The 22955-nt window shown below is 34.3% G+C and overlaps 1 protein-coding gene across 1 annotated transcript; it reads left to right on the top strand.

Annotated features, from left to right (window-relative positions):
- The first annotated feature begins 1310 nt into the window (after positions 1 to 1310).
- Positions 1311 to 22165, top strand: SWEETIE (HEAT repeat-containing protein). The gene is made up of 48 exons (XM_078992479.1): positions 1311 to 1591; positions 2499 to 2706; positions 3278 to 3384; positions 3493 to 3729; positions 4072 to 4161; positions 4269 to 4350; positions 4436 to 4500; positions 4610 to 4714; positions 4820 to 4909; positions 5011 to 5091; positions 5167 to 5235; positions 5980 to 6105; positions 6206 to 6309; positions 6397 to 6529; positions 6610 to 6716; positions 9330 to 9440; positions 9548 to 9712; positions 9793 to 9879; positions 10586 to 10679; positions 10760 to 10828; positions 10928 to 11053; positions 11135 to 11203; positions 11291 to 11395; positions 11516 to 11601; positions 11715 to 11871; positions 11998 to 12147; positions 12240 to 12289; positions 12365 to 12464; positions 12540 to 12596; positions 12758 to 12825; positions 13628 to 13721; positions 14536 to 14726; positions 14985 to 15129; positions 15241 to 15309; positions 15441 to 15497; positions 15661 to 15747; positions 15845 to 15973; positions 16828 to 17028; positions 17371 to 17835; positions 18466 to 18531; positions 18659 to 18756; positions 18855 to 18951; positions 19285 to 19420; positions 20076 to 20389; positions 20506 to 20640; positions 20735 to 20899; positions 20982 to 21107; positions 21182 to 22165. The coding sequence occupies exons 1-48, from the start codon at positions 1427 to 1429 to the stop codon at positions 21989 to 21991; spliced, it is 6648 nt and encodes a 2215-aa protein (XP_078848605.1). The 5' UTR covers positions 1311 to 1426; the 3' UTR covers positions 21992 to 22165.
- The last annotated feature ends 790 nt before the right edge of the window (positions 22166 to 22955 follow it).

Raw genomic sequence — 22955 nt, forward strand, 5'->3', positions numbered from 1 at the left:
AACCTAAGCACACACACACACATATATATATATATATGTATGCGTGTGTGTGTGTGTGCTGACCAACTGGTTCTCGCTTGTTAATATGATCTGCTGTTTATGTGTGACTGAGACTGCAAATAGTCTATAGGGTTGCTGATAACCCACATGACGTGCTGTTTGCCCACTGAGACTGCTGATAATCCCCAGAGTTGCTGATAACCCACATGACGTGTTGTTGCCCACTAGGACTACTGATAGTCCCCCGAGTTGCTGATACCCCATAACTGTTTGTTTATGTTGTGCTATATGTGGTATATTGGAAAACTCACTAAGCTTTGTGATTACAATTTGTGGTTTACATGTTTTGGGTTTTCTTATATCAAAGGAGGGGAATGACTCGATTGCATCACATCAATGGAGGGACTTGTGCACATGATAACTTTTAAATGATACTTTGATAAATGTTTTAAGATATTGTGGTTGTGATTTGAATAAACACTTAATGTTTTAATTGAAATTTGGGGCGTTACAAACACTATTGATTTAAAGTGTTATAGGTTGAATTTCTTGAGATATATAAAAACTCCCCTCTCATAACAATTTACTAACCTCGTATCATCACAAGCACCAAAGCTTAAGCTCAGATTTGTATCATTGCAAGCACCAACGCCAAAAGCGAACCCCAACATGGCGTTTCCTCGTCTTCTCATAGCCGATGCCCCTCGACTTAGCTTGAAATTCACGAACCTCCACTGAAAACCGCCACACTTCCGCTACTATTGTTGTGTCTGGTTCTCTCCATGGGCCGATAACGTCGGTGATTAACCCAGTCGCAGTCACCACGATCACAAATTGGGTGGAGGGAGATAGTGAAATCTGGAGCGCGAGATGTGGAGAAGGGAATGGGAGTACCAATTTGCTCCAAGGTAGGATGACCCAAATGGAAAACTAGGGTAAACATTATAAGACCCATCTGACAATTACCTAAATGAAAAACTAGGGTAAACATTATCACACCCACATGATAATGATCTGAATTTCTGTAATCTTGATGATAATGACATGGAATTGGTAAAGTGCAAGATAGGATAAGTGTCACCGAATGATCCTTTCAAAATTTAAAAAAAAATGACATTTTAACACATACAAATATAAGTACGTGCCTCTCAAATATCAAAATAATCTTGAGAGACCACTTTCAATGTATTAAAGTTTGTTTGGCTACAAGAGTAACCCTTTTAAAGCCTCATTAGAGACACGTATTTCATTTATTAATTATTACTTACACTTATCTACGACCCCGAATTTCCTGTCTCTTTTATTCACCAGACTAAACACGAATATTTCATACTTGTACCCTAAACAACTATCTCTGGCTCTCTCATGGTTCCATTGTGTATCTGTTGAACAATAATACTGAAGCAGCAGCACTCCAGTCTCTTCGATGGTGAGGACCTACGTTCGAGAAAACGTCCCTCTATCAAGATTTGGAGTGTTAGTCGCACAATTGGAATCTATAGTCGCTTCCGCATCTCACAAGCTTCCTGATCCTCTCCTCTGCTTCGATCTTCTTTCCGATCTCATTTCCTCCATTCACGACGAGCCCAAGGTATGCGCCTGTCTACATTTCCTTGTGATACGCATGATTTGTGTTCAGTTCACTTTTAGTATGATTATTTTGTTCGGTTTACGTCACTAAAACATATTGATTGTGAAATTGATGACAAACTACACCCAGTTATATGCCATTGCTTCTGTTTTCTTCTCTAGGAATAGGCATTGTACGTCATGACCTGTAGGATATTGGATCTTCAAGTTTAGCTGCTCATGTTTACTAGACTGAAATCAAAATTTATAATGTCAAGTGTATGATCTTAGTATAGTTATTAGTGAACCGGAATATCCATATTAATCTATAGTCTAAAATTAGGAAGAAGACAATATGAAATGCTCTTACTCTGGAAATAAACTCTCTTCTGTCTGACAGTAACAGTCCATGGCAGTTCTTGAAGCAAACTTAATTATATGAGGTTTTATTGATTTTCACAGTTGGATTTAATCACTGTGTTGAGCCAAAGAAAAAAATTATCCATTTTTGCCATTGATTTTAGTAAAATTCATCCTGTTTGAACAAAATAGGCTACATTTGATGTTAGAGAGACAACCTAACTACTTTCCAACTTTAATGTTGACATGGATTTGCATGTTTTAAAGAAACAATACATAAAATTTGTATATAGAAATACGGAAAGGTTTTGTTTTAGAATAATTTAAAGGTCAATTAATCTTGAATCTGGCACGACAATGGAAACATGAATATATTCTGCAACTTCAATAAAATTTGAACTTCTTTGGACTAATTCTCAAAACCAAAACTTTATGTTGTCTAAAACTTGAATCTCGGAAGTAGGGTTTGAATCTCATAAATCGAATGTGGACTCCTTAATTAAGAATCGAGGGATTAGGAGTTTATGATGGAAGTTTCCACATCTGAATAATTAATTTGAAATTATCAGGAGTCAGTACTTCTGTGGCAAAGGAAATGCGAGGATGCACTCTTTTCTCTACTGGTTCTTGGTGCAAGGCGCCCTGTGCGCCACCTGGCATCTGCTGCAATGGGTAAAATCATTTATAAAGGGGATAACATCTCAATCTACTCAAGAGTCAGCAGTCTTCAGGGGTTTCTTTCTGATGGAAAGAAGAATGAAGCCTTGCGAATAGCTGGTCTGTCTATTTATTTTATGTTTGAATTCAATATGCATGCCTGTTTTTGATACGAATATTAGTTAATTTCTAATGATTACTCCTAAAATATCTTTCAATATATGATTCGGATTACATTGTTCTCATTTCTGTTATATATTGACAATTATGATGGCATCAGAGTTATTACTATTAGTGAACTTTAGCTGCATTCTGCATAGAGGGTAGAACATATATTAATAAATATAAATAATTTACCAATTTTTTTGTTGCGTACATGCATTCAACATGTCAGTTTATTTATAACAAGTAGAACTTTTAACATGTTTGCTGTTGGTGGTGTCATTGTAACCTTGTAGATGCTTGGTTGTGTATGTTGGTAAGATTGATTGATTGATTGTTTGTCTCAAAGCTCCATAAAACCTTGTGTCTTAATAATCAACTCATGAAGTTACTTACTCAAGTGTTTAATTATTCATCTTGTTTAGTTAATCCCATGATCTGATATAAATTTTGTTGTCCATTTTCTTGTTATCTGTGTGAGTTTCTGCCATGCATGTTAGGAGTTCATATTTGTTTGCAACGAATATAGGTGCTGCCCAATGCTTGGGGGAGCTATATCGGTTATTCGGGAAGAAAATCACTTCTGGTTTGCTTGAAACTACAAGTAGTGTAGCAAAATTGATGAAGTTTTCTGAGGTAACCTTAGAGACCTCATACTTTTTCTGTGTCTACCATGTCATATTTTCAAACCTTCTTTGTGTGATTGTTTTCCTCTTACACCATTTTTCACTGCTTTATGCTTAGGATTTTGTGAGGCGAGAGGCTTTGCAGATGCTTAGAAATGCTCTCGAGGGTTCAGGTGGGAATGGCTCTTTACCTGCATATGCAGAAGCATTTCGCATAATCATGCGAATGGGTGTTGGAGACAAATCATTCATTGTCAGGAAAGCTGCTGCAAGATGTTTAACAGCTTTTGCTAGTATTGGAGGCCCAGGCCTAGGAGCTGGAGAGCTTGACAATTCTGCCTCTTACTGTGTCAAGGTACCACTTTCTTAGTTACTCTGTGTATCTTGTTGCATGAGGTTAGTTAGACTTGAAGAAGTCAACTCTTTCCAAGGAGATGACTCTAGATTGTACAATATTTACCTTCTTACTCTTGTTCCTTGTTACTTATATAGCTTATATTGCTAGTGTTGACCTTCTGCTTTATCCCTTTACCCATTGTGGACTCACGTTTTCATATATTACCCAGAGGTTATCTTTGAAAACAGTCTTTCCACCCTTACCTCATTCATATGGGATTTGGGTTTTGTTGTTGCTGTTGTTGTTGTCTATTAGTATATAGCATCAAAATCCCATATATGATATTCTGCATCTTATAAGGCTCTTGAAGATCCTGTATCATCGGTTCGGGATGCCTTTGCAGAAGCTTTGGGAGCTGTGCTTGCTCTTGTAATGAACCCTCAAGCACAGGTATACCATCTTGTTCTCAAATTTATGTCTATCTGTATACTCTTACATTTTTTTTTTCTTTCTTTTTGTTTTTGTAATAGTCATCTTACATTTTATCATTCCTCTAGGTGCAACCAAAAAAAGGCCAGGCTAATTCAAAAAATCCTGAGGGGAGTTTGCAAAAGCATCTTATATTGCCCTTCACCAAAGGTGTCTTTTTGTTATAATTTGAACTCCATTGCATCGGTTTTTTTTGTCATATAGAATATTTTGATAGATGTATTAATCTTTGCAGCAAGTGGACCCCGTTCAAAGGATTTGCGAATTGGTATAACTTTGTCATGGGTGTTCTTCTTACAGGTAAAGTTTTGTCTCTGTTGCTAGTTTTTAGGACATTATCTGCAATATTTATCCTTTATGCCTTACATTTTGAATCATATGCTTTTTTTTTTTTTTTTGAGTTTTTCAGGGCATACGGCTTAAGTATATGCATCCAGATAGCGAGCTACAAAATTATCTTGTGCAGATTATGGATATGCTTCGTGCAGAATCTGTTGTAGATGCACAATCATTGGTATTTCCTTATCAGTTTGTAGATTTACCTTTGTTTTCTTAATGTATGATTTTGTGTTTTTAAAGAATCAATCAATTTACTAATGTATTATTTTTGTTTTTAAAGGCATGTGTTTTCTATATTCTACGGGTTGGTGTGATTGATCAAATGACTGAACCTACACAAAGGGTCTTCTTAGTTAATCTAGGAAAGCAGGTTTGCTAGAAATTCTGACTTCTCATATCTCATCTCACTCAAGTTATGATCTTTCTTGATTCCATTAGTTCCAATGACTTGGCATGATTTCTCTGTTACAGCTTCAGTCCCCTGATGCAAGTCCATCAATGAAAATTGCTGCTTTACGCACTTTGTCATATACCCTGAAAACTTTAGGAGAGGTAAGGTGTTGTATTCTTATGTTGTTTTTAATAATTTGTTATGACATCACTTTCAATTTCTCTGTTCATTTTCAGGTTCCTGTTGAATTCAAGGAGGTTCTTGATGACACAGCAGTAGCAGCATTGTCTAACTCTTCACCTCTTGTAAGATATTATGATGTTTTCGTTATCTTTTTTTAGTTGAATACTAGGTGTGATGCCCGTGTATTACACGGGTTGATTAAACAAAAGATTGGATATTAAAATGTAAAGATTAAGTATTTTTTTTAAATAGAATTTAAAAATACGGAATGCAGAAACTATTAATTATAATTAATATCACATTTATTACATTCAATACTTTACATATATAAATATATAAGTATTATGTGCCTTTTTAATTTAAAATTTGAAAAAACTTAGAAATTGACATGTGGATATTATCTATTTCAAAAATATAATAAAATGACAAGTGTCAAAACTCATGAGAGATTGACACATGGGAAAATGAATCTTCATTTATTATAGTTGATGAGATGCTTTGGGCCTTATGCTTGTTTTGGAAGGTATGATATTGATGAAAATGAAAATGGAAGGAAATTACAGTGATGTTATTTAGCAAAGGGTAAATTGCAGGAAATACAAATAGCAACATATTATACCCCTTTTACCAATATAGGCAATGTACTTTATTAATCATCCGTAATAGCAATATACTTAAGGTTTATTACCCATAATAGCAACGTACCTACATTTTATGCCAATAATAGCAATATGTAATTCACAATATGCCCTTTAGCAGATGCAAAATGCTAATCTAAGTTGTCTTTGGCACAATAATCAATATCTTGATCTAAGCACTAGTGACAACTTATTATCTGTTAATCCACTTGCCAAAATGATTGGTAGGTACGTTCTGAGTCAGCTTTGACTTTGCGTGCACTGGCGGAGATTGATCCGACATGTGTTGGTGGTTTGGTCAATTATGGGATCACTACACTGAAGGCACTAAGAGAAAATGTGTCATTTGGGAAGGTATTATATTACATCATAGACATAGTTTTCTTTTAAGGGAAAATTGGGATTCAGTTACTTCACTTGTTTATATATATTGTTTTCTGAAAATGGTATACAGGGAAACAATCTGAAGGTTGAGCTTGATTCCTTAAGTGGACAAGCTACAGTTTTGGCTGCACTTGCATCTGTCTCCCCAAAGCTGCCTCTTGGTTATCCAGCCAGGTAACAGTTTGAACTTTCTTCATATTTATGATGCTGAAGTGGTAAATAGACAGTGGTTTTTAACTTTTTATTTATTTTTGTGTAAAGATTGCCCAGAACAATGCTTGATGTAGCTAGAAAAATGCTAACAGAAGCTAGCCGGAACACTGTGGTTGCTACAGTTGAAAAAGAAGCTGGATGGTTACTTCTCTCATCCTTGTTGTCTTCCATGCCAAAGGAGGTATAACTGTTATTCTTCTTCAATGGCATTATTGTAATTCTTGATTCTGAAAACTGAAAACTGCTGCATGAGTTGTACAGGAGATGGAAGACCAGGTGTTTGATATTCTTTCGTTATGGGCTGATGTCTTTAGTGGTCGAGGCCAAGATCAAGCGGATTCATCTGAGGATCTGTCTTCTAAAATAAGGTTAGCCCACTTTTCGTCAGTTATGCTCTTTTTGTTGGTAAAATTACCCATCTGCCCTTTTGGATCAGCTTGGAACACGCGTCCACCGCTTGCCTCAGTCACGTGATTCTCAACCGTGAAATTTAATTTTTCATTAAATTCTTATTGTATATTGGCTGTAAATTAGCTAATATTAGGCTGTCAATTAGCTGTAAAGTTAATGCGTATCTTTTCTTGTTACGTATTTTCCTTGTTTAGTGAGGTAGGCTCTAGTATAAATTAAGGCTCTCCCTTGTATCATTCATCCCAAGAAACACATTCACCATTTCCTTCTCTCCCCAATGGTGGATCTGTTTGAACAAATTTTCCATTAGGTGAGATAGGGTTCCTATCTAGATCCACCATTCCTTTTTCTCCACTCCTTGATCTCTCCCATCCATATATTTTTTTTTTTCATTCTTATAATTTTCCTCGAAAAAGCAGTGCTATGGTTTTGATAATGGAAGCATAAAGGATTTCTATTGTTGGTAAATGATATTGATTGCCTTCAATACTATCCATATCTGCACTTGCTTCCATTTGACTCCATAAATCCCTAATAGGCACTAGATTCCCAGTTTCCCACATCCATCATCACCTATATCACCTAAGATCTACTATGTTGTTGTTTTTCTCTCGAGGCTTTTTCATTTTCATTTTCATTTTCTTCTGCTGTTTTTATTCTTAGTTGGTGATCTATGGATCACGAAATCTTGCAGTCTTTTTCATTTCTAGCCACGGAGGGTGGACTCCGGCGGCACAACCGAAAACCCTAAAATCATCTAAGAGGGGTAATATTGTCATTTTTTTTACTTTATTTCACTAAAGTTTTTAATTATACATTCTATCCCTTGCACGCGTACTTTTGTTTCAAATTATGACAGTCCAACAGGGTATAGCCTTTTCAACCAGTTACCCTTAAATACATCCACTTGGTGTCTATGTAGCATACCGTCCACGTGAACTTTTTATTTAATTTTAATTTTATCAAAAATTAAAATTATTTTTGTTTATTAAACTTGAAACTTTGGATTTTATTGACAAATACCCTTTGATTTCTCGAATATCTCTACATAATTCTTGACCGAATGTCTTTGAGTTCACCTGTTTTTCTTCATAAATAATTGATTTTGTATACGATCCTTGTCAAATCCCAAAAGTACCGTCTCTTTTATCAAAGAAAAATACATTAATGATGGCAGACTGCAAAAGGACCGATGGGGCAAGGTGGCAGTCCCTCTGACCTGTGCTAGAGGGGAACGCCCAGTGTGAAACTCACTTTCTTTGAACCCATTTGCCAAAGAATGAGCATGTCCCTGTTGTTTCCCTTAGAAATTGCTTTCTAAGCTAGAAGAAGAATCTGCTCTTCATTTTAGAGGTCTGATGTACCCCTAAGAAGGGGTAGAAAAAGAAAGGAACCATTGAAGGATGCCTATGAAGTTGGCATATTCTGGTTTACCCGTAAAAGGGGTAGACCAATAATGAAAGAGGAATGGGATAGCAATCTTAGGGTTTCACCCATAGAATAGCTAAGATTGAAAATTGAAATCACCATCACATTCAAATGTTCAATGGGTGAAACCTTAAGATCGCTGTCCCATTCCTCTTTCATTATTGTTCTACCCTTTTTACAGGTAAACAAGAATATGCCAACTTCATAGGCATCCGTCAATGGTTCCTTCCTTTTCCTAACCCTTCTTAGGGGTACATCAGACCTCTAAAAAGGAGAGCAGTTTCTTCTTCTAGATTGGGAAGAAATTTCTTAGGGGTACATCGGGCACATGCTCATTCATTGAATGATGGGTTTAAAGGAAGTGGGTTTCACACTGGGCCTACCCCTCCATCACAGGTCGGAGGGACTGCCACCTTTCCCCATCGGTTCCTCTGCTGTCTGCCATTTTTAATCCTTATTTCTTTGATAAAAAGAGACAAATATTTCTGGATTTTACAAGTAGATACAAAATCAAAGCTTTGTGAAGAAGAAGAGGAGAAATCAAAGGCTTTATCAAGAATTCTGTGGGTATTGGGGAAAACAGGAGAACTTAATTCTGTTCGTCAATAAAGTTATAAGTTCTAAAGTTTAGTATACTAAAATGATATTAAGTTTTCATATCATTACAATTGAATAAAGTTCAATGTGGATGCCATGTAGACACCAGGATGCCATATCAGAGGGTAACTGGTTGAAAATGTTATGCCCTGTTGACTGTCTTAATTTGAAACAAAATTCAGTTGTTCAATGGGCTAGAATGTATAAAACTTTAGTGATCTAAAGTAAAGAAAAAGACATAGTTTGTTACCTTTCCTTAGCATTAGTATTACCCCTGAAATTTACTGTCATGAGTTGCTGAAAGATATAGTTTTCAACTTTTTTGCTAGGAACCAATGTAAGTCATGTTTTGTTACTTGTACTCATTTCCCTATAATCTTTGCCATTGTATATTGAAGTCATACGACTTCTTTTGTTACTGTTATCTAAACCTTGTACTTATGAAACATCTTATAGTTCATTCTTGAAATTCATTATTTACCATTTTATAAGGATGACCTTTTCAGTGAAGTTATGATGTTTACATTCACATTTTTCTTTTCTAGTGTGTGGTCTGCTGCACTTGAAGCACTAAATGCCTTTATAAGATGCTTTGTATCTAATGATGCTGTGAACAAAGGGATCTTGCTTCAACCAGTGCTATTATACCTTTCTCGGTATGAGTGGAATCTAAAAGTGTTGATGCTTTTTATTTTTATTTTCAACTCATAAGTATATATTTATGTGCTGATTTTTTCAAACACAATGTATGATGAAAAAACAGGGCATTAAACTTTATTTCCTCCTTAACAACCAAGACGCCTGATGTGAAAGCTTCTATGGACATATTCATCAGCAGAATATTGATAGCTTATCAGTCACTTTCCGATCCAAAGGCATACAAGAGTGATCACCCACAACTTCTTCAAATATGCACAAGTCCCTTCAGGTAAAAATGTTCATTTATGTCAATATTTATGAAGAGTATATATTTGTTTTTTGCCTTACATGCTGGATTTGGGGACACAGAGAGGCTTCCAAATATGAAGAAAGCTCCTACTTGAGGATACTTTTGGACAGCAGAGATGCTTGGTTAGGTCCTTGGATTCCTGGAAGGTATAAACTCATTACATATCAACTTGAGGGGGCATTTGGATAGTGGGATTTTGTTGGATTTATCAAGAATTGGAATTCAATTCCGAATAAATTCTGTGTTTGTTTGTAAATAAGTAAGGATTTGGATTCTGTTGAAATCTACAAAATACCCCAGCCATAGGAATTCGAAAATCCTTTCTAAAACCCATGAATTTAATTCGTTTCTTCTATGACTCTTTAAAATTACATATATCCCCATTAACCTATTCATTAAATTACACAATAAACTATCAGCCCTTGATTTGTGAACTATAATTACTTATCCATCTCTCGTGGAATCAAAATTCTTATCTTTTACCTAAAAGTAGTAAAAAGAATTAATTATTTAAAAAAAATTAATTAAAATATTTTTTGAAGTATTAAAAAAAGTTTTTTGCATGAAAAATCAATAAAGGAATTGACTTCCATTCCACTTATTGCCAACCAAACACATGGTAGAATTGAATTCCTTCACTTTCCAAATCCTTCAAAATCCTTTTCCTTTGACAGATTCCAAATCTTTCCTAAACAATCTGCAAACCAAACACCCTTCAAAGTGGTTTTCTATCCAATCTCTACCACTAAATCCATGATTCCCAAATGATTCTGCAACACATGTGCAGACTCTTTCTCCATGTATTTTTTTTTATTTAAAAATGTTGTCTATATTATCCTTGTTGGCACATAGGGATTGGTTCGAAGATGAACTTCGGGCATTTCAAGGTGGAAAAGATGGCGTTTTGCCATGTGTATGGGAGAATGAGCTCCCTAGTTTCCCTCAGGTATATTTTGTTGATCCAAAGGGAGAAAAAAAATCATAATCTTTTCTATACACTTATTGGGTGAATGAATAACTATGCAGCCAGAGACTATTAGCAAGATGTTGGTGAACCAAATGCTCCTTTGCTTTGGAGTCATGTTTGCTACTCAGGTAGTGTTTTCTTTATGTCATTGTGTGCGTTAATTTTTCCTCCTTATTATATCATTGATTCCTGGATTCCAATTTAACTTGATCTGAGAATCACCCCAGGATAGTAGTGGGATGTTATCACTTCTTGGCATACTTGAGCAGTCTCTTAAAACTGGAAGGAGACAACATGTTCTACATTCAACCAGTGTCACAAACGTATGCGTGGGATTACTTTCTGGATTAAAGGTGCTCATTTACTCTTGGTTTCATTAAAATCATACAACATACCTAAATCAATTTAAATACTCATCCTTCCATATTTTGTAGGCCATGCTTACATATCACTCCCAACCACTAGAAACAGAGATATTAACTGCAGCCCAGGGGATCTTTCAGGTTTTTTTTTTATGGTGTAAATGTAATTTTACATTTTACTTCCTTACATTTACATCATACTTTAATTTTTTTATAAATTTTTGATAGAATATTCTTGCTGAGGCTGGCACCTGTGAATCACAACGAAGAGCATCATCAGAAGGGCTAGGGCTTCTAGCTCGCCTTGGAAATGATATGTTTACTGCCAGATTGGTAGATTTTTCACTACTCTTTTAGTTCTTTATTGTAAAATAAATTGTAGTTTATTTCATTTTAGCATGTTAAAAATCTCAGTATTGCTTTCTAATCCATTTATTATTTTGTTATGATCAGACTAGATCATTGCTTAATGATGTAACTGGGGCACCAGAGCATTATGCTGGATCAATTGCTCTAGCTCTTGGTTGCATCCATCGCAGGTATTTGTCTTTTTATGCTGTGTGTCTTTTTTAGTGAACTTAGTTGTTTTCTCATAATTTATCTTTTTTATTTCCTGAAAGCAAAAGATTTATCATTCTCATGTTGTATGCAGCGCAGGAGGAATGGCATTATCAAGTTTAGTTCCATCCACTGTGCATTCTATCTCTTCACTAGCTAAGAGTTCAATAGCTAACCTACAAGTATGGGCTTTGCATGGACTTCTTCTAACAATAGAAGCTGCAGGCTTGTCCTATGTTTCACAAGTTCAGGTACATTACATATCCTTTTGTATTTATACCTTCTCTCACCTTTTTTCTCTAATGTAAAAATAAAAATAAACAGGAACTAACTGTCTGTAATTAATATTTATTATATAATCCATCATTCTCTTGTAGGCAACACTTGGCCTTGCTATGGATATCCTTTTGTCTGAAGAGAATGGATGGGTTGTGCTTCAGCAAGGAGTAGGTCGCCTCATCAATGCAATTGTTGCTGTTCTTGGTCCTGAACTTCACCCTGGAAGTATCTTCTTTTCACGCTGCAAGGTTTGTTAATTCAATTACATAATTCATAAAATATATTTAATTTCCTGTTGTTGTTATGTACACTTACTTGATTTCCTGTTTGTTTTCTACAGTCTGTCATTGCAGAGATAAGCACACAGCAAGAAACAGCAACACTTCTTGAGTAAGCAACCTTACTACTGTGATTGTAGACAATATTTGACCTTTTATTAATGCATTAGTTTTAAAATTTTTGCAGGAGTGTTCGTTTTACCCAACAACTTGTACTCTTTGCTCCCCAAGCTGTTACAGTTCATACTCATGTCAAAGTTCTCCTTTCAACTCTTTCATCAAGACAGGTAATTCCTCCTGCTGACTGTTGAAGTATTTATATAAATTTTTTTGATTCTGAAACAGTTTCTCCTTTGCAACAGCCAACTTTGAGACATCTTGCTGTGTCCACTCTGCGACATCTCATTGAAAAGGACCCAGTAAGTAACACATTCATACAGTATACTATATAATAATAAAAATATCTTACTAAGTTTTGGAATGAAAATATCCTAATTCTTGATGAAAGAAGCAATTTCTACCTTAGTTTCTTATCTACTGAATACTGATTATGTCCATTTACTGATGGGACTGTTTGCAGGATCCTGTTATTCATGAACAAATAGAAGAGAACTTGTTCCACATGCTAGATGAAGAAACTGATACCGAGTATGTATCTTGTTATTGATGTATTTCTCTTACTTCATTAGGGTTTTTCTTTTGTATAATAAAATGTGACCTGTTTGTTGCATTATAAAACTCTGGTTAGCTTCAGATGTTTTGTCTATCTTGATTTGCATCACCACCTTTGTTTTTTTTATTTTTATCTTTGAGGAGGACAATGCAATAATAATGTGGATCACTATAGGACAGTAGGATACTCTTATTATTACTGAATACTAATAAGTGGATTAATGAAAGCCCAAGTCAAGTTACTATGGCATAACCCTGAATGACAAGAATAATAGAAGCAAAAAAAGCAAATAAGAATAAGAATAGCTTAGATTTCACATTTCCCTAAATTTTTAGAGCTAGTACCATAGTACTCCAAAAAGCAAAATCAACCATTATGCTCCCCAAGAAGGCCATCTTTAGTGCACACATTACAATATTGAGATAGTTTTAGTAGGATTTTTCCCATAAATGGCAAGAGTCGTTAGCAATGTTGCATTTAGTTTGTTCAATATTTAGGGGTTTTTGAGCATAAAACTGTAGAAAGAGATCCCCATTTTTTTGCCTTCATTAACTAGACTATCATTTTTACTCTTAACTATTGGTTTACCTTATTAATATATGCTTAATTTTGAAGCTACTTACCTCTATTTGGTTATTGCCTTATTTATGTTTTTCCTTTTTCATCTATTATGATATTATATTACCCACCACTCTGGTAGCTTTTAAATCCTTATGCAGATATATGATACATTTATTTTTATTGCCCAACATAAAAGCTCTCTTGTTGCTACTGTAGGATTGGGAATTTGGTGAAAGCCACAATTATGCGATTGCTCTATACATCATGCCCATCATTTCCATCTAGGTGGCTATCAATATGCCGTAACTTGGTATATTCTCTCTTTCTCTCTCTCTCTCTCTCTCTCTCTCTCTCTCTCTCTTCATATTTGCTGTTGTAGATTTTGTAACTTATAGGGTTGCTGTTGTTTGTCTCCTCTTAAACTCTTATGTGTATTCCTGTTGTAACTTACAAAGTTAGACATCATACGTTCATAATTTTGTGCCCTTCATAATAGACTTGCTATTCTTTGTTTGGAGCATAACTCCTTATGATGCACTTGTCAAACTCAAGGATCATATATACATCTTGAAGGAGTAAGGATTTAGTTTCCATATAGCAACATACTTTCATTTATTTGTTTATTATAGCATCTTACTTTCATTTATAATACATTGTATTGTGAAATATCTACCCAATTATAGCAATGGCATCCAAATACAAAGCAATTTTCACTGCAGTAGGGTAGATTTTTCAAAGAATAATGTCTAAATAAGAAACAAATTGGAAGTAGAATGCTATAAATGGGCAGATTTTTTTTTAAACTGCAATGCATTAATAAGAAAAATAAAATGCTACAAGGAATGAAAGTAAGATGTTATAATACTCGAATAAATGAAAGTACGTTGCTTCTTCTTGCATTTATCCTTGTCGTGCTGCATATGTAGTTTCTTTCTTTTTTGTAAAGAATAATTAATGGCCACTATGTGTCTTGGTATAAAATGCTTCTTATAATGGTTTTTTATTCTTAGTTTGATGCTTTGGCTTTGGTTTAATCGCCTAGTTTTTGAGAAAGTAGAAAGAATAAATGGCAAAGTTTCATGGCTTGGGTTACTTGTTTCCTAAATGTTGAAATGTGGATCCAGGTTCTTGCTACATCTAGTGGAAATACCAGAAACAACAAAGAATTGGATGATGATCCTACCAGTGGCCATGAGGGAGACAAATCCTATGGGAATGATGATGAGAACATGGTTTCAAGCTCTCAAACTTCACCTGGAGCCAATATTGCCAGAGATAAACACCTCAGATATCGAACAAGAGTCTTTGCTGCAGAGTATGTGAACCTCATCCTCCTCTTATCTATGACTAATTTATATTTATGCTTCCATCTTTTCTTCTGTATGTCTATGCAACATTAAGGTGCTGTATCTTTTTGACTTAATGGGGATAACCACACAGTGAAACCAATTCTATGTGCGATTATCCTAGTTTTTATAAAAAGAAAAAACAAAAGTAGCATTAGATATATAGGATTGAAGTATTGAACTGAATCCATATCCATATAATAAATATATTGCTATTTTGGAATCAGGTGCTTGAGTCATGTCCCAGATGCTGTTGGACAGAATCCTGCTCACTTTGACCTTTCATTGGCGAGAAGCCAGTCAGCCAAAGACCTGAAATCTGGTGATTGGTTAGTCCTCCAGGTGCAAGAGCTCATATCTCTTGCTTATCAGGTAGGCGATCAATCTAATAATCACTTTAAATTCTAACATTACACAGATGCATTTTTCTCCATTTATGTTTATACCACCTAACATTTCTTTTATTTTAAATTTAACTCATAGATAAGCACAATTCAATTTGAAAACATGCGCCCCATTGGTGTGGGACTTCTAAGTACTATTCTGGACAAGGTAAATAAATATCTAAACATAACATTGTGGTACTGTCACTGCAGTGCACACCTTTGTGTTTCATTCATTAACAATATATTTACATTCCTATTTCCATAATTTCTCAAAAGTTGTATTGTATATGATTGCAGTTTGGAAAGGTACCTGACCCTGAGCTTCCTGGACATCTATTATTGGAACAGAACCAGGTATGTGTTTGGGTAGATTTTTCACTGTTACAATGTTGTAATAGGAAGAAATGTAAGTAGGATGCTGTAATAAACTAATAACTGATGGTGCATTTGCACTAAACTAGATTTGCTTCTAATATTATGCCATGGTTCCATTTCCATATGTCATTTATAATTGCAGGCTCAGCTTGTTTCTGCTGTTCGTACAGCACTGGACACATCATCTGGACCGATTCTTTTGGAAGCAGGTCTACAGCTGGCTTCTAAGGTTCAACACACGAAACATTGTTTAATTTTTTTTTTTTTTTTTTTTTTTCTGAGATAATGTTAAAAGGCGTGGTGTTCATGATAGATACTTTTTGCAGATATTGACAAGTGGTATGATTAGTGGCGATCAGTTGGCTGTCAAACGGATATTTGCATTAATTTCACAACCCCTTGAGGACTTTAAAGATCTTTATTATCCATCATTTGCTGAATGGGTTTCATGTAAGGTACAGATCTTTTCCTCCAATCATATTTATCTTATTAGAGGGGCTTTGTTTCTGCAATATGCCAATATGCTTTCCTGAGACTCTACTTCTTTTGGGTTCTACTTGGTGGGATGGAATATACATTCCATCATCATGTTTGGTTGGCATGTAGTAATGAAATGAATTTTCATATTTGTAACTCTACTACATACATCATTTAACTATATAATTAATGTATTCTTTATGGGCTAATCACAAAAAAATGAGGTGATCTTGACTCTTGTAACCATTTGACCACCTTTATAAAAATACATCTCAAAAAGACCACTTATTTCGCAAACTTGCCTTTTCAGTCGTCCCACACTAATTTTTTTATTGCGTTGATTTTTTTTTCTCGTGAAAATAAATCTCAAATTTTTAGTGGGGACCACAGATAAATAAATATCATGGGAAAAAGGTATTTCATGAAGTAAGTGGTCATTTTGTGATACATGTCCAAAAGTTGGTCATTCTATGAGATCCCCTTCCCTATTTTGGTTATTTAGTCATTAGCCCGTTTTTTATTTACATAAATAGAAAAATTAAGCATAATATAGAAGCTCATGGAAACCCAAATAAGATTATATGTAAAGTAGATTTTTTAGATATTCAGAAATAATATGGTAAAAAAAAACAAATCCTTTTTGTAACATAGAGAAAAATGGGTTATATTGCAATTTTTCTTTCCATTCCATCAGACAAAATAAGTTTCTTTGTTTCGTTCTAATGGGATGAATGATTCCATCATATTAAACACTAGCTTGATCTTCTTTCTTGATATAGAATTCTCAGATGGAATTTCTACTGATTCTCCCTCTACTTTTTTTTTTTCCTAGATCAAGATAAGATTATTAACAGCCCATGCCTCTCTCAAATGTTATACATATGCATTCTTGAGGAGACAAAACAGCATCCCTGAGGAGTATCTTGCATTATTACCATTATTCTCAAAAAATTCAAATACATTGGGCAACTACTGGCTCTCACTCTTGAAGGATTACAGTTATGTCTGCTTCCGCACACGCCCCAATATTCATGTAAGCTAAATCCATTCCCTGTATACTTTTGGGTTAAATGCAACACATTTTCATATATTTGTTTATCATAGCATCCTGCTTTCCTTTCTTCCTATTGCAATCTTTTACGTTACAAAAACTACTTCGTTATAGCAATGTCATCCAATACAAAACGTTTTTCATTGCTATAATTAAATAGAGTTTTCAAAGTACAATGTCTTTATAAGAAAACAAATATAAGTACAATGCTATAATTGGATGTGTTAATGATAAAAAATGAAACAATAATGCTGTAATAGAAAGCCCACATCATGTTTGGAAGTATTAAGTATATGACATTTCTCTGTGTTATTTTTCCTGCAGTGGAAACCATTCCTTGATGGAATTCAATCCTCTCTGGTTGCCAAAAAGCTGAAGCAATGTTTAGAAGAATCCTGGCCGTTCATCTTGCAAGCAGTGTCTCTTGATGCAGTTCCAGTGGATGGGGACACAAATGAATCTTCCGGAACATCAGAAAACACATCCAAAACTGAAAAAACATCCAAAAGTGTGTTTTTCTCAGGATACAACATGGTGGAATTGAAACAGCAAGACTATCAGTTTCTATGGAGCTTCTCTTTACTTGTTCTCTTTCAGGGGCAACATGCCACTCCTGATAAAACCATTATCCCATTGGATTATGTAAAATCCAACATTGCCTCTGACTCCAGATACTTGATAGCTATGAAGTTTTATGAAATTATTTTACCAGTTTTCGGCTTCCTATCTGCTGAAAAGTTCTTCAGGATGGGATTTCTTACTATCGATATATGTCGGGAACTCCTGCAGGTGATTTACATACTTCTATCTATTTGTGTATTATAGCATTGTGTTTTCTACTTTTTTCCTTATACTATTGGAAACTATGAGAAAACAACTTAATTTCTGAAAATGAAAAATTCTTCAAAAACATGCATACGTACAAATATGTAAAAAAGTAGTTATCTGGAAATGAGTTCTTAAAAAACTAAGTTGAAATTAAAGTAATATTAAAAAAGCTAAGTTCTTAAAAGTTAAAACCATGTAAAAACAAGGTTGTAAAAAAACTTGGGAATTAAAACTTTGGCAAAAATTTTAAGAAAAAAAATTAGGTTTGTAAAAAAAAATTTGGGCTAAAATTGTAAAAAAAAAAAGTTAGGGGGTGAACAAATGAGATGTTACTAAAGTTGAGGGGTTAGTATGGAAATTCCAATCAAGGAATAAAAGAAATTGAATTTGTGGTAGGTTATGGAATAAAGAGAGAAGGTAAGGGACTAATATTGTAACATTGCAATTTTAAAATTGACCAATGGAAAACATACTTTAGTAATTGTATGCTTTATATAATTGAAATTCATAGTGATCTTTGGTTTTAATTAATCAATAGTTATACTATACTTTCTTATATGCTTGTGATCAAGGTTAAACTTATGGATGCAGGTTTTTTCATACTACATCTTTATGGAGGATATATTGGATAGCCATGCAATCTCAGTTCTATCACAGGTAAATTAAATGGAAATTACATTGGCATGTTTATCTTTCCTTGTATATAATTCTTGATATTTCTTGACATTCAATTTATGACATAGTTGTATATTTGTACTGAATTGAAAGTTGTTTTTATTTACAGATTGTTCAGAACTGCCCTAAGGATTTTTTTGAAACGGAAGATTTTGCATATCAGGCAGCTGAACTTTGTTTGTCCTTCATTTTCAAGTTCATACAAAGGTAAACTCAAAACCATGAGCTTTTGTTGCTTTACCTATTTTCATATTTAAATTATAATTGAAATTTATCATTTTTCTGATTAAATTGCTTTGTGTCAGTGCTGATGTAACATCATCCAGTCACTCAAGCTGGGAGGATAAAATATCTCTGTCTCTTACTTCAGCAATCAATCTTTTGACTCGTGTAGAACCCAAGGTAACCTTCATGTTTTTAATGTAGAATTGTTGAAACTTCTCTTATTAGTAATTCTATCATGAGCAATTTGTTTATTATACCATGTTGCTTTCATTTCTACCCAATTATATGACAATGTCATCCACTGCTATAATTGGAAGATTTTTCAAAGCTCAATGTCTTGATAAGCAAAAACTGAGTACAATGTTGTAATAAGAAGAAATGTAAGTAGGATGCTGTAATGCACAGATAAATTTAAGAACATTTGCTATTTCATCAATTTATCCCTTTATTATATATTTATGTTGTCTTTGTGTCCAATTGAGGTGTGTATTCTTCTAATTGTGTTTACAGAAGCAACTACAATTAGCATTGGCATTTCTCATCATTGGATATAAGTGCATTGAAGAAGCATCAAATGATACATGCTTGTCTAAACCTGTTGATTATGTTCAATCTCTAGTTGCTATGCTGAAAAAGCATGTCAATGGTGAGTCTCAACTATTCTTTTCCTCCTTTTTATAGTAAATTACACGAATGGTCCCTATGGTTTGGGGTAATTTGCATGTTTGGTCGCTAACTTATTTTTTTTAACTCCTACTGTTTGTTTTTGGGTGCTTGGTCCCTGTCTTACCTAAAAAGACTATTTTGCCCTTGATTTTTTAAATTTATTTAAATAAAGTGGGATAGGTAAGGTAAGGTGAGGTAGAAGTGGGGCTGGGGTGTGTTTATTTAAATAAATTAAAAAATCAAGGGCAAAATAGTCTTTTTAGGTAAGACAGGGACCAAGCACCCAAAAACAAACAGTAGGAGTTAAAAAAAATAAGTTAGCGACCAAACATGCAAATTACCCCAAACCATAGGGACCATTCGTGTAATTTACTCTTTTTCTTATGAAATAATTCCTTGATATTTAAAAAAGTAGATTTTTTTCATAGGTGTTCAACCCGAAAAAACAATTTAAACATCTATCTTATGCGTTTCAAGCTTAATAGTAGTGTCCTATTAAGAAAAAAAAAAACTTAAATAAAGTACAATGGCTTAATAAGAAAAAATATTTGGAAGTAGAAATCTGTGTAAAACAAAGAAACAAAAAACAGATGCTATATTTTCTGTATAACTGAATTTGGAGTGTTATTTGTCAGAAAAATCTACACTGGATGATGATGATGCAGTAGTCTATCTGAGGACCATAATTGGAGCTTGTATGAACATGAATATTTATGTAACCAACAACTGTATCAAGAACATCCATCAACAGGAGGAGAAGATGAACAACTCATCTAAATTACCACAAAAGAAGCTCGCTTTCTCTCTTGAACAAATTATCACCTTTGCTAAATTAACCCACAAAATCCAACTTACTACTGAGAACCCAGACACCAAACCTGTATCCTACGCCATTCTATGCCAATCTGCCAATTCCTTCCACAAGGTTCTCAACGATCAGTACATACAGGTAACAACAATAAGAAGGGTATTTTAGTCTTTTACATATTAAAAAAAAAAGAACGAAGAGATTTCAAACCATGGATTCTGTTGATAAGATCTCTGATATCATTTCCTTATGAGCAGGTTCAGGCAATTGCCTTGCAAACACTAACCAGTGTAATACGAGATTCCAATTCCGAAAGCAACAACACGTTTCTAGTGTTCTTCATTGGCGAGCTTCTTAATGATATTTTCTGGATTATCAAACAAGCTTTAAAAGTACATATCATTATTCATTTCAAAACCTTTCTTTCTCAACTCTCAAGTACATATTAAATTTTTGACATGGTTGGCTGTTGTTATTTAATGACAGAAACCTGTTACAAGGGAAGGAATGAGTGTTGCTGGAGACTGTTTAAAAGTGTTGATGCTTTTGCATACTTCCTCTAAAGCTCCGGAATCTCAAAGAAGTCTAATGAGCCTCCTTCTTGAAGCAATTGTCATGGTCTTATTAGCTTCAGAGAACGATTTCTCTCAGGTAATAAAACGACAAATCCTAATCTCCAAAAAAATTTCTAGTTATTTTTCATCTTCATTCAACATGCACTTTGAAAAAACAGGAAGTGAAAGAACTAAAAACCGCATCCATGAGACTCGTTTCTCAACTTGCCCAAAGTCAAACTTCTGCAGTCTATTTCAAAGACGCGTTATTATCAATGCCTTTTACACGGCGCCAGAAACTTCAGGTGATTCATTGTTAACTTAGGAGGGCATTTACGTCTTTTACACACAGAAACTTAACGATTGTTGTAATTTTCAGGATATAATTCGTGCTTCAGTAACACAAGATCAGAGTCCATCAACTCCGAGTAAAGTTACATCAATCCCTCCTTTGATTATCAAAATGCCATCACAAATTGAAGAAACAAAACGCCAAATTCCAACTCCATTAGCCTCCACAAAAATCCAAGAAGAAGAAGAAGAAGAAGAAGATGATGATGATTGGGACAATTTCCAGTCTTTTCCTGCCTCCACAAACGAACCTAAATCCACACTACATTCAGAGGAACCTAAATCTACAGTGAATTTAGAGGAACCTAAAGCTACAGTAGTTTCAGAGGAACCTAGATCTATAGTACATTTGGAGTCATCTAAATCTACAGCAGATTCAGATGAGCAAGAAAACACAAGTGTGAGTGTTAAGGGTGAAGACGTGGTGGAGGAAAGCCGTGATTTTGAAGAATTTCTTAACGAGAATGAAGGTGGTGGAGGTGATGAGGGAGAGGAAGATGATAATGATGAGGAGGAATATGAAGATGAAGATGATTATGATGAAGAAGAAGAAGAAGAAGAGGAGGAGGTGGAGATGGATCCAGAGGTGATGGCTCAAAGAATCGAGAACTTATTTGCTGTGGATCCAGAAAGCTCAAAATCATCATCATCATCATCATCTTCTTCTTCTTCTGGATCTAACAATGAAGAAGAAGAAGAAGAAAAAGGCTCGACTCATGCTGATGCTTTAGAGAACAATGAGCATTTACAACATCAAGACTTGTCTGGCGTGGAGGCCGAGGTGGCGGTGGTGGCTGGAGATGATGAAAGCCCCCTGCCGCCTGCTGCCGCCAGTTGATTGGGAGTAACTTGATCCTTGAAACAGGTGTGTATTTGTTGATAGGGATATAGAGGTTATAATAGGTTATGTGTGGCTTTGATTGATATGCTTTCATTTCATATTTTGTTATATTTGCTGATTTATGGGTTCTACTTACTTTTTAGTAATTTTTTTTGCCATGAAGATCTTGAATTATTTGGTCACTAGTTTTTTTGATATATTTCTGGTTCAACGTCTTATTTTAATCTCTGATCACTCATTTATGCATTATTACTTTCAAAATACATATCCAAACATCCCTAAAAGTCGTTAGAATTTGTCAATATAAAATAGTTTCAACATAATCAATAATAAGCATAAGTAGTATACTATGTGGTTAGTTTTAAATAATTTTTGAATTGTTTGTTATTGATATTGTCTAAGGTTTCTAGAACATTGTAAAAGTCGTTAGAATTTTCTAAACTTTTTGATAATCTTGTGGAAATAAGAAACTTATGATGGGAAAACTTGGCCTTCATATAACATTATTCATTTGCTATCCGGAAGAACCAAACAAGAAAGCATCAAAACAAAACATAATGCATTCTCGAGAAGATTTTATTCATTTTTTTTTTTATCGTGGTTGTTAAAGTATCATATAAAAGAGAGCTGTTCTTACATTTTAGAATAACCGTGTAATCTTTGAAAGTAACGTATTGTCGTGCTTCAATTGGATAAAAATAGGAATTAATTGAAGTATGGATTATAATTCTAAAAAATATACATATAAAGGAAAATACACAAAGGTGAGTGTAGGAAAAAAACGAACCAAGTTCATTTTTTTTTGTTTTAATTTTATTTTTTAAAGCTATTAGACAACAGAAATAAGGAAGAAAACTTCTCAAACTCTCATTCAATCATCTATCTTATTACATATACATAAGAGAACATAACGACTAACTAACTTTTACATATAATCACATATTTAACCTTTTACTAATCA

Source organism: Lactuca saligna, chromosome 4 (assembly GCF_052625555.1).
Source record: "Lactuca saligna cultivar CGN05327 chromosome 4, ASM5262555v1, whole genome shotgun sequence".
Classification (NCBI taxonomy): Eukaryota; Viridiplantae; Streptophyta; class Magnoliopsida; order Asterales; family Asteraceae; genus Lactuca; species Lactuca saligna.